This window comes from Trachurus japonicus, chromosome 21 (genome assembly GCF_045865225.1).
Source record: "Trachurus japonicus isolate A0001 chromosome 21, Traja_1.0".
NCBI classification, from domain to species: domain Eukaryota; kingdom Metazoa; phylum Chordata; class Actinopteri; order Carangiformes; family Carangidae; genus Trachurus; species Trachurus japonicus.
The window spans coordinates 25117774-25130081 of record NC_140927.1 but is presented as its reverse complement, the minus strand read 5'-3'; the positions used below and the strand labels follow the sequence as shown (position 1 = coordinate 25130081).

At 42.9% G+C, this 12308-nt stretch overlaps 1 protein-coding gene across 5 annotated transcripts in view; it reads left to right on the top strand.

Moving 5' to 3' along the window:
• The window catches only part of sema5ba (sema domain, seven thrombospondin repeats (type 1 and type 1-like), transmembrane domain (TM) and short cytoplasmic domain, (semaphorin) 5Ba), a 184824-nt gene that overhangs the window by 66914 nt on the left and 105602 nt on the right, over window positions 1-12308 (top strand). For all 5 annotated transcript variants that reach the window (XM_085764225.1, XM_085764223.1, XM_085764224.1 and 2 more), the window contains one exon: window positions 6120-6350. In XM_085764225.1, coding sequence (XP_085620351.1) covers window positions 6167-6350 — 184 coding nt within the window. In that variant the 5' untranslated portion in view covers window positions 6120-6166. The remainder of the gene's footprint in view (window positions 1-6119; window positions 6351-12308) is intronic.

Here is a 12308-nt window from a genome sequence, read left to right as displayed (position 1 = left end):
ATATACACTCAACCTGGTTCCCGCTGCTTGACTACCAACTTGCCCCCTCTGTTGCCATAGATACGTGCTGGCATTGGCAGGGACTACTTACGTGAGTGAGCCTGTGCTAAGGAAAAGGTTGAGATTTACCGACTGCCATCTGGATAAAGAGTAGAAATGATCTTTTTAAAGGGGAGAGCTTACCTCGTTTATCTAGGTTGAGCTCTTCTAAAATTATCTCAGCAAAGAACTGTAGACTTTTTACTTTTGGCCACGAGGAGTTAAAAAAAAACTAAACCTGAGGTACAACTGTAGCCTATACCTACTGCTTTAGGTTGTTTACAACCAGCTGCATCATGCTGGAGCATCCCAGTGAAATATTAATGCAGTGTAGCTTAACAGGAAATACACCGCCTCTAGCTTTTGAATGTTTAGGTCAATTTATCTGCCTACTGTAAATTGTACAAGCACACAGCCAGCAGCGAGAGAGGAAACGTTCCCTCATGTTGTATTTCATTAGTTTTTAAGGTTGTGCCATTTTATCTAATTGAATATCTGAAGGTAGTTTCAGGATCGCAAAACTAAACGTCTCTTTTATCCACCTTGATAAAAAAGAAAAAAAAAAACTTCCGCAAGTTGTGCCTCTGTTTCTGAGAGTAGAGGCAGCAACAGTCGCAACCTGGAATATTATTTTATTCAGATGGTTAAAGGAGAAATGTGGGTCGATCAGAGTCTGTGGCTTTAGTTTTATGTAGCGAGCTGCGCATTTTACAGCCGCCGCCGCCGCCGAGCGCTGGACTTTTTTTATCTGCAGTGTTTCCGCATTAAGACGTTGTTGCTTTTCAAAGGCTCCAACCATGCTCCTGCTCCTCTGCAGACAGTTTTCACAGTCTGCAGAGGAGCAGACTGGTGACTCTCCCTCCCTCCCTCCCTCCCTCCCTCCCTCCCTCACCGTATCACAGAGGTATTGACAGAGAGAGACGTGCCGGCACATCCGTTAGTCCAATTTACACAAGCACCTTGCAGGTCCTCAGCATATACTGCACCTTTAATCAACTCATTGTATCTGACAAGATGGCTCACTGTCTGACTGACTGATAGGCAAACAGTGGCTCAGGGAGTTTGCACTTGTGTGTTTGTGTATGTATGTGTGTGTGTGCATCAGAGTTTGTAGGGACAGTGTCTTCAAAGTTATAGATCGTCTTGGTTACTTGCTGACAAACTGTTGCTAATCCCAAACACAGCAGGAGAGGAAATTGGATGGACTCTGTCAGGCCTCTTTGGACCGGCCTTAAAGAGCTTGGAATGCACAAACACTTGTGTATACACACACACACACACACACACACACACACACACACACACACACACACACTCGCATACACATACACACACTCGGGCGTGGATGTTGGCACACAGAGTACGTCAGTTCTGCCCACTCGCTGTGACCCAATATGGAGTGTGACCAGCTGTCCATGGCTGGACAGTTTTCAGAGCTGAAACTGTGTGTGTGCATTCGTGTGTGTGTGCGTGTGTGTGCATCTCGGGCTGTTTGAGTGTTTGACACGACTTTCTACATAAAATTTTTTGACATCCACCGTCCCGGCCTCATCCTGCTGCTGACAGTCCGCTTCCCTTCCCTCTGTGTGTCCACGCCAAGATAACTCACCCACCCAGGTCTGGACTTTACAGCAGAGTCCGCGGTCATCTGTCATGATCTCCTGCCCTTCCTGCGCTCAGTCCGGCTTTTAGACTAATGAGAGGATTTGTAGAGTCCGCCGATGACTTTCAGGATTCAGTGATTTAATGTGAATAAGCACCTGCCAAAAACCTGCTCCTGCAGATAATAGAAATAAAGGAATGAGGGATTTCTAGCTGGTAAAAAAGTTGTGCCCTGTAAGCATAATGTTCTCCGTTTGATTTCACCCAGAAACCTTAATCATACATCACCCTGCGTTGTCTCTCTCCTCGTGTTTCCTGTCACTCTCCTTCTGTCAGGTATCTAATAAAAATGAGCGTCAGAAAAATAAAAATGAATGTAGAGTCTGTTAAAAGAAACCCACATCATTTATCCTGAGGGCAGGTCTCTCTCTTGTTTTATTGCAATACAGGACGTAGAGGATATTTTAACATCGATGTGATAAAGTGTCTGCTCTTATTTATTTTCTTATAGATAAATAGAGGAATAAGGAAACCGTTAAGAGTTTAGGAGATAACCAGGCACCAGTCCATCGCAATCGCCTCCAGGGGTAACCAGAAAAGTCTTCATATCAGTTTTTTAAACAAACAGACAACCGATCAGGATGTGTTAAAATTGGGGGAACATATGGTCAGACGTTTACTTTTAATTAAAAGCCTTGCTGTAACATCCGAAGCGACAGACGTTGCTCTGCTTCACTTTGGTTGAAGCAGGTATCAGTGCTATCAGTGTTACACGACTCAAGTGCTTTTTGGCGTGTTTCTCGAAATCAAGACAAGAGCCGAACATAAACCGTCGAGCCGAAAAGGAAAAAGAAGGGAAACATAATTAAAAACATGCACATTTGTAAGGAACCGTGAGACGCTCAGCCTTTCACGTCAGCTGTGCAGATTAAATCTTATTCATTTCACTTGAATAAAAAAAAAAGGAAAAGAAAGAAAAGACCTTCAAATTAACTGGCAAATTACCATGTTTTAAAAGCCCTCCAGACAGGCATAAACATCTTTTTTTTATTTAATTTTGAAAGCGCTACAGAAAATATCAATGCATGACTGTTATGAATATTATCATGTGAGTTAAATATTGTTAAAAACATACTGACTGAAAAAGACTTTGTGATGCTGTGCCTCTGATGTTGTGATTCAGAGCTGTTATTAAGGACTGAGGACTGAACCTTGAGGGTCACCACACTGATTAAAGTGAAATCATTCAAATTTAAGAAGAGTAATGTGGCTCATGGAGGCTCTACAGCAGTGGTTCCCAACCTTTTTTGGCCCCTGACCCCATTTTGACATCACAAATTTTAGGTGACCCCGCAATCACATGCAGTCAATCAAGATACGCTAGCTCAGATATTTTTATATGCTGCATTTTACTTGAACCAGAGAAAGTAAACGTTTAGAATACAGTTGTTAAAGATTGTTTGTGGTGTTTTTAATCATAATTTTAAAAAGAATAATAATTAGTTATAATCAGTATTTTTTTTATTATCAATTACTTGACATTTCACGTGGCCCTATTTGAATTCCAGGTGACCCCATGTGGGTCCCGACCCCAAGGTTGAAAAACACTGCTCTATACTGTAGTCTAATGAGGATACCATGACCTACAGATGTTCACAGCTGGACTCATGTCACTTGTAATCAGTGTAGTTTCAGTTCAGACCCACTAATGGAAACCAGACTGAGATCATGTGATCACCTCCTTTCCCTGTAAGTCTCAACAAAAACCCTCCAGTGTCACTTTGTTGTGAAGACGTAGACGGAGAAAACAGAGCATGACTTCTTCTCGAACGTCACATGATCACACTGGGTTCTGTTACCTGTTAACCCAACCCCGCGGCGGGATGGTGTTACAAACACAGGCAGGCAAAAGGCAATTAGGGCTAAAAGATAGTTTACGTGGTCGTTGGGCAGATTCACTGTGTGCGAACGGGCGACAAGATCAGTCATCAACTCTGAGCTGAAGGTGACAGGAGCCGATCAAATGGCTCTGACGCCGACAGCTCGCGTGCACAGAAGAAAGTGGTGGCAGCGGGGGGTGACACACAATACGATACGTCAGCATGGCATGATTTTATTTTTGAGGGTCTCGACTTGATGACACACTCGGGCACTCATGCTTGCTCTGTAAACAACTCTTTGAAAATGGGAGATGTGTCTGCATGAGTGGAGTAAAGCTGCTGGCTGGAGGCCTGCGTGTGCACAGTGGAGGAGATTAACATTTTATGTGTTTTGTTGTTTTTTTTTTCTCTGCTCGTGTGACATTTTAGTCTGGATGGAAAAAGAGAGAAAGTGTGCATGTGATTGAGGCTTTATTGATGCAAACATCATTTCTAAGACAATAAATGTGTTATTGTGGAAGTTTAAAAAATGTCTTGTCTAACAGGATGTGAAATGGGTCGGTTTCTGAGATGATGATGATGATGATGATGATGATGAGAGGGCACGGAGCTTGAAACTGATGGATGCATCATTAAGGGTGTATTCAGACCTGGCTGGTTTGGAGCCGTAGTTCCTAAACAGGGAGCGTTTAACTCCAAAGATCGGTTTGTTGGGGCAGATGTGAACACGGCCATCGTGCTCGGATGTGGGATAAAACAAGTGGGCCGAGATCTCCAAGAAGGAAGGGGGATGGTCTCAGCTCGCGTCCATTCGAGCCCTGGAGTGGTTCGCTTGGAAAATATAGAGGGATGACTCAGGTTGGGTCGGGTTTTATTTTGTTTTTGTTTGTTTTTTTGTCAGATTTGGGCAGAAAATATATACAGCTGGGTCAGGTTTTAATGATCAGACTTGCTGAGACCTCTATTACATCATGGTTTTTGTTTTTCCCAGCAGGTAAACTCCTCCTCCTTTCGGGAAAGATTTTGGTACAAACAGTTGGTTTGCACCAAAAAGTTTGTGCGAACCAACTGTTCTGTCATTGGTCAGAAATCTTTGCTTGTTATTAATATTATTTGTTTGCAACTTTGGACCGCTTGGGACTGTTACTGTGTGTATTGTTCATTTTATCCCCTGAATCGGAACAAAGCAAATGGGCCACACGTCTGAATGACCCTTTAAGTTGAATTTCATACTCTCTCATGTATCTGTGACACCACATCAGTTTCAACACCGGTGCTTTGTTTATGTACGGTTGTGTTTTCAGTCTGAGTGGATCCTAACAGTAACAGTAACAGTAGCAGTAACAGTGAGGTGTGGGCCTGCGGAGGCTTCCAGCCCCGGCACAGTGAATATTTCCACCTGTCTCATCAACAGTGTGTTATCTGGCAGTAGCTCTGGTCCTGTTGACTCCACTGTACTGCAATGACAAACATAGGCACCGTGTGCATTTGCCTAATTAGTTACCAGCTGTAGTGAGAGGGATAATTGATTGCAGGGCAATATGGTTGATTTGCAACTCAACCAAGCTAATAATTTGTTATTGATTGACGCATTAGCAAAGGAAAACACTACAGAGAGATGTAACCCAGCCAAAGTGCTGCAGAAAGTTGATGCTCTCGGTTTTTAATCTACTTTAATGATATTACACCTCGCTAAGCTAACATTGTAAGGAGCGCAGGGCGGAGGATGATGAACTGCTGGTTTCAGCTCAGCACGGCCGACTCATATGTTATGACTGGAGGAGATTACATTTGCTCACAAGCAGAGCGTATGTGCGTGCGTGTCTTTCTGTCTGCTGGGCTGAGGCTGCTTACATAATGCAAGACTATGGAGGTCAGACGATGACTGGGTATTATTCATGTGTTGGTATGAATCACACGTGCTGTAACGATGTTTTTCGTGCAGCACAGGAATTAAGAGAAATTATCACGCTAACGTTTTTACAGCACATCTCTTAAGAGCCACAAATTTTAAGTTAACTCCTTTCTGCTTCATTGCCTTGTGCAAGCGAACGCCTCATTGAACAATCCACTATTGCTTTCAATTTTCCAATTTTAATCAGCCATTAAAACTTCCCTAGTTTAATTGCACATTTTAAATAATTATCTGCAGGTTAGAGGTGAGGCACTTCTCTCAGATGCTCTCATCGCTGAAGCGCAAGAGTTCTTTGTGCAGTTTTTTTTCTTCCACTCTCTGTCCTTCACACTCTCACACATCTCTCTCTCTCCTGTATTTTAGTTTACTCAGCTTTATATCTCGTCTTTCCAGCCACCCACTAGTTACCTAACATCCCTGCTTTCATCCCACGTTTATGTCCTTTAACCAAAATTTTATACCTTTGCATTACTTTTTCATTCGCTCTCTGTTCTTCCATGCTGGATTCGGAGCTGGAAGCCCTCAGGAATTTAAAAGTTTGAGGGAAGAAATGATTTTGAAGTGACTCAGAGAGAGAGAGGGAGAGAGAGCTCCCTGTCTTTGAAGCCAGATGTAAAAAAAAAAAAATAAAAAAAAATGTTGCATTGAGGTGCTGAAGTCGTCGTCTCCTCTCTCTTCCCCAGCTGTATCCCAGAGGCCCACCTTGGCAGTTAGAGGAGAGGTCATCACCATGACAGCGTCCTCGCAGGAGTCCACACCTTTGTCTATGGCTGGCCTCTCCCTGCTCCTCCTCCTCCTCCTCCCGGCTGTTCTCACACAGAAGTCAGTCCAGACGACCCCGACCCCGTCACTGTTTGACCCGCTGACCCATCCCGAGTGCACAAAGAAAGAACATCCCAAGGTTTCCATCCAAGGTCAGACATCATCTATATTTATAAACATCTGATCATGCTTTGCATACAGTATTTATATTTGACTTGAGAACATCGGTTCAGGCTGTGTTCACTGTAAAATCTACATTTTCATACAGCTTACCAGTAATCAGACACTTCACACTTCACTTCTGTTTCTGTTCAGACATGGGGGACTTATTTTGACATTATTTTTGTTTCAGTTCTATTTGGACCAAATATTGAATTATATGGATACAGGGACCTTTTTTCACAGCTCCATCTGAGTAGCCACTGTCATGTACACCTGGCTAAATTAGCTACGGTATTTGTAAGTTTTGCTATTGATACATAGAGCCAATGTTATTATTAAACAGTTTCTTACTGTATCTCTTGAACTCGGTAAGAAACTGTATGAGCCCAGCATCAAACTTTATACCTTAAGTCACCAAGAGCTGTCTGCAGATAAACAACAATAATACAATGCAAACAATCAATGACCAATCCTCTCAAAAGTTGATTTTGGCACATTCTGACAGAGTCCATCCAATTTCCTCTCCTGCTGTGTTTGGGATTAGCAACAGTTTGTCAGCAACACATTTGGCACATTCAGCTGAAGTTAGCATGCTAACCAGCTACTGCTAGTCTCATCCCTTCCTGAGTTATTCTAATGGCCAGGCTGCCTTGAAGACGTAACATGGCTCAGAGGATGTACAGTATTGTCCATCCATGCAGACATTGGCCATACTGGTTATCTCTGCAGGGTTGCTGGGGGACTGGAGTCAATCCCAGGTTGGGCCAGTCCATCACAGGGCTGACATATAGAGACAAACAACCTGAGGTTGTACTGTACCTCTCATAAATGTAAAGATTGCAGACCAGATAGATAAATAAATATCAGTAAATAGCTCCAGAATAAGGCCGCTTATCTGGGTTTCAATATTGCCTACACCAGTTACAGAAACTGGGTTTTTAATCTGAAAGATGTAAATGCACTGACTGACAACATGATAATTAAACAATGGCTCAACATGGATATTATTTTCTGTGGGACTCAAGGGGACGTTGCTATAAAGAATTATGCTAATTTTGTCTGTGTTATAATAAATACCAGGAGTGAGGGCCAAAACTACAAAAAAAGCTTGAGCTATACTAGATATTTAATATGTGAAACTTTTCAGCAGAGCTTTGATGGTAAATCACCACAAGGTTCTTTGATGTAAAAGCAGAAGTTATTTTCAAAATGCACCACAGATGCATTCATTCATCATTACAGACCCACACGTACAATTATAAAGTAGGAAGTGGCAATGGGATCAACCTTAAAGCAAGGCTGCTCCTTTTGTACTTTAAAAACTCTCCCATCAGTGAAATACAGTGTGCAGACATATGTTATGTGTTGCAGTCATGCATTATAAGGGAAGTGTTTGCTGTATTGTATATCAACCTCTGATCACATATTTTCCATGCATGGAAACACACTCCATACACGCCACTTTTCACAGCCACAAAATAAACTGTTTTCATAACCATATCGATGTGCCAGTTGTAACAATACGTGACAATTTGGCATTGAGGCAGGTCAGTGTGCAGCCATAAAAGAACAACAAAAAAGCAAGAGGGGGACAAGATAGAAGTGATTGTGGAGAAATAATGGCGTTCACTATCTAGCCCATTCGTCTGTACAGTGGGCCAAGAAACAAGGTCTTCCTCATGGCGTGAAATGGAACAGAGCAGTTTGGGGGCCAGAGAATGGCAGATAGATACGGCAGAATGAAAGGTAAACACACACAAAAATTGCTGTGTTTATTTTTGAATAGGGTTGTTTGTGTTCCCCTTCCGAAAGTGGGTGACCGAAGATTGGAGGATCGAAAAATATTGCTGGGGTGGGATGGAGGACAAAAACAGGAAAAAATTGAAGAGAAGGGCTGAGGAGGGGGGTTGTTGATTAGAAATATACTCTACTCCTCCTCCTCGAAACCATATTGGAGACATTTCTGGAAGTACTTTTGGATTTTTCTTTTGTTTGCTGGCAGTAATGTTTCTCCTTCAGGTCGTACTGCTCTCCTGCTACGTCACCCGTGTTGTTGGTCTGAACTCTGGCTAATGGAACTGAGGACGGACATAATGAGCTTTGTGCCGTTTGGTCTCTTTTTTGTTATGTTTTTTCTTTTTTTTTCTTGTAACAGCAGCTTTAAGTTCGACAAGTGGAATCTCTTCTCATTGGAGTTTCAATTCACGAAACCAGTGAAACGGCTATTTTCATTCCCCCTCAAAGCCGGGGCCGGGGTCACCTTTATGCCGAGTGTTACCCCACCAAAAAAGCCCTCCAGATGTCCAGATTAGCCCCGGCTCCACCGGTGCTTCACTTCAAAGGCGTGCCACTTGAGAATGGCTCTCATGGCAGGGAGCTGCAGGGCCGCTGGTCTGTCAAAGCAGGCAGAGCAGGGGCATTATGTGGAGGCAGCCGTATAGAAAAGGCCTGCACAATGAAAGTGTCAGCGAGAACCTGAGATTAGCTTCGGTGATTGATGAGCGTTTTATAGCGGCTTGTTGAAGCGCTACCGCAGTCACCTGGAGGAGACCTGGACGCTGGCTGAGAAGATTTTTTACTGTGGGCATGCAGCAGCTTGTGCACATTTTATATATCCCCATAACAACAACTAATTGCATTGGTTTGTTTGTTTTTTGCCTATTTATATATATATATTTTACGTTTGACTAGCAAGCTAAGTGGGTTTTTGTCCGGTGGTTGGTGTCTCCATGTGCGATGTGGTGAGATTTAAACCTTGTATCATGTGTTGGATCAGCTGTCCAATAGAGCTGCTATCAGGATTAAGTCCCAGCTCTTTTCTCTTTAAACTTTAAGCAACTGAGAGCAACTTGAATTTGTCAAATGTCAGGGACAAACTTTCTGATACACCACGAAGAAACCAACCTGTCGACCCATAAATGCTGAATCTTTACCTACAGTGGTCGGCCTAGTAGTGATACCAATAAAATTACAGGTTTGTGCATGTCAGTGGTTTCCAACCTTTTTTGGCTCGTGACCTATTTTGACATCACAATTTCTGACGACTCCGCGATCACGGCCGTCAATCAAGATGTGCCAGCTCAGATATTTTAATATGCTGCATTTTATTTGAACTCGATTTATATTTGAGAAAGTGAAAGTATAGAATACAGTTGTGTAAGATTGTTTGTGGTGTTTTTAGTCATAATTTTAAAAAGAATAATAATTAGTTAAAATAATTTTTTTCAGTAATTTCTTTTTATCTATTACTAGACATTTCAGGTGACCCTATTTGAATTCCAGGTGACCCCACGTGGGGTCCCGACCCCAAGGTTGAAAAACAGTGGGTTATGTTGTTATGACCAGGATATGATCAGCTACTGATTCAGAAACAGTAATGGAGATTTTCAGGAGAACATTTTGACAATATTATCATATATTATCATTAATTTTGCCTAACTGCTCTGTTAGGATATACAGTACCTGTCTCTTTAGGTGCTGCCTGCACCAGCTACTCACAAACTGTGTCTGTCTGTGGTTTTTACAACTTTTTCACTGAAAACATCTGCTGCAGATTACAAAGTTTAAATTATTGATTGGTAAAGTCACTAGTTTGCGAACACATAATTTCACACCGGCTGTTAAAAAAAACATCAGAAACGCTGCTTCAAGCTGCGATGCAGACACTGTGGGTTATGATCACAGGAACACGCCGGAGACAGTGGAGGCGAGCACGGCACCGCGGCGAGCGTCAATCCTCCCCGTCAGCCTCGACAGCATATTATTTTTCCAAAAACACACGGTGTGGATAAGTGTCAGCTGCGTGTGTTTTGTACTGTACGACGGCGGCTGCTGCTCCAGACGACGTGCCGCTGTTTTACATCAAACACGTTCACAGATCAGTGCAGGAATACACAGCACTGGGATCACGTATCCTCCTCCACACACACACACACACACACACACACACGCTGTACGAGTCGCCAGGCTTGTGATTCAGATGGATGATACCGGCTCGCGGCACAAGACCGTGGGCCTGATAAGAGCATGGCATGAGGGCAGCTACTGGAACACTCTGGATCTAGATATGGAGTCTGTTTTTGGAAGTTATGGAGTCGGCTGTGCATCGTGTTATAAGGCCCAGAGATCTGGTTCTGAGTGTGTAAAGGGGTCAGCCTGGGTTGTAACTGAAGCAGATAAATTCTGCACCTTTATAAGACCCAGTGCAGCTATATCCATCTAGGAAACAAGGTTTTTTTCTTTCCATGAGGGAGTATGTATAGGAAAGTAATAGAGGGAAATTAGACCTTTGGCTCAGGTCTCGCTCCCGTCTTTACAGAGGAGGAGGAGGAGGAGGAGGAGATGTCTGATGGCTCCACAGTGTGTGTCATCTGCTGCTGCTGCTGCTGCTGCTGCTCTGCACAAATCACTGCAATGTTCCTCTGAAGAGAGATGAAGGAGAACAACAAGTGTCATTGCTCATTTCCTGTTCACTACCTTGCAAATCTTGCCTTTTCCTTGTCCCATTTGGTTTTTATGCCCTCTCTTATCCTCTTGCCTGCCGGTATTCTTCTCTCTACCTCCCTTATCTGCCTTCCTTTCTCATTCATTCTTCCTCTCCTCCTCCTCCTCCTCCTCCTCCTCCTTCTCCTCTTCATGCTTCTCTGCTCAAATTCTCCTTTTCACCGTCCTTTCTGAATCTCTCCCTCCATCATTTGCCTTTTCACTGCCTGCTCTTTTTCCTTTTCCTTTTTTTGTTGTTGCTCCATAATAGGCAGAGAAATGTATTGCACACTTTGTATGAGTCCCTATATCTCTTTCATCGTTTGGGTAATGGCGCTGTCGTTTAGCTGCCGTGCCGCCATCCGAAGGGGCTCTTGAGCGTCATGAGACTGAAGCCTCTTTAAGACATAACTCTTCACTTAAAAGAGAAATGTTTACCATGACTTTTCTCTGATCTCATTCTTTATTTGATATTCTCCTCTTAGTTTGCCACCTGTCTGAGTTTTCCATCTCATTCCTGATTACAGTGGAGGGCCTAATTGGAGCTGTGTGGCGTGTTTTTCAGCGTTCAATCTGACAGCTTGAATGGGGCTGAGTTTAGCATGCTGCTGGAGCCGGTCGGTCTCTCACTCACTGATGGCGTGTCAGGATATCTCATGCGGGCTCGAGGGATACCAAAGAGGATCGGAGAATAGAAAACATTTAAAGGCTTTATTGCCACTTTAACTGAAAAGTGGACAGGCAGTGGGGAAAATTGCTCTCTTTGTCTTTCTGTGATTGCGCCGCCTTCTGTCTCCCTGGATACCACAGACATCAGACGTGGCAAATGCATTTGGTAATTTTTCACCTCAGCAGGTGAAATAAAGGCTGCAAAGGTCACACCTGGTAACACGTCCTCAACACTTCATGCACAAGCCTCCAGTCAAGAATTGAATTACATTATGTCTTTTCTGAGCAGCAAAGTGAAAACCATGCAAAAACAAAAGGGTAAAATGCATCTTTTGTTCTCCTTTTGAAAGTGAAATCCAGTAAAAATGTGTTTGTATTAACACTCCTCATTTTTGGGGAGATTAAGGGACTGTTATGAAAGTTCATGGTCTGAAACACATGGTGCAAAGGTATTTGAGGTGTGTCCATGTCTTTGTTCATTCGTGGGAATGTAACATCCAATAAACCAATCGCAGTTCCAATTCCCATTCGCTTTAAAAGCCTGACTAACTTCCACCTTAGTGTATTTTGGCGTTTGACATGAAAATCTCTTAACCACTTAAATACAAGGTTAAAACGACTGTCTATATCATGATATATAGACAGTCATTTTGTACATGATGTACATGACATGACAAAGGATATATAACTGTCCAAATACTCATGCATGTGTATTTGACAGTTATATATCCTTTGTCCTTCAGTTATTGCTGAAGCAGATTCAATTTGAAATGAAACTTAATTTTCAGCCTTCATTT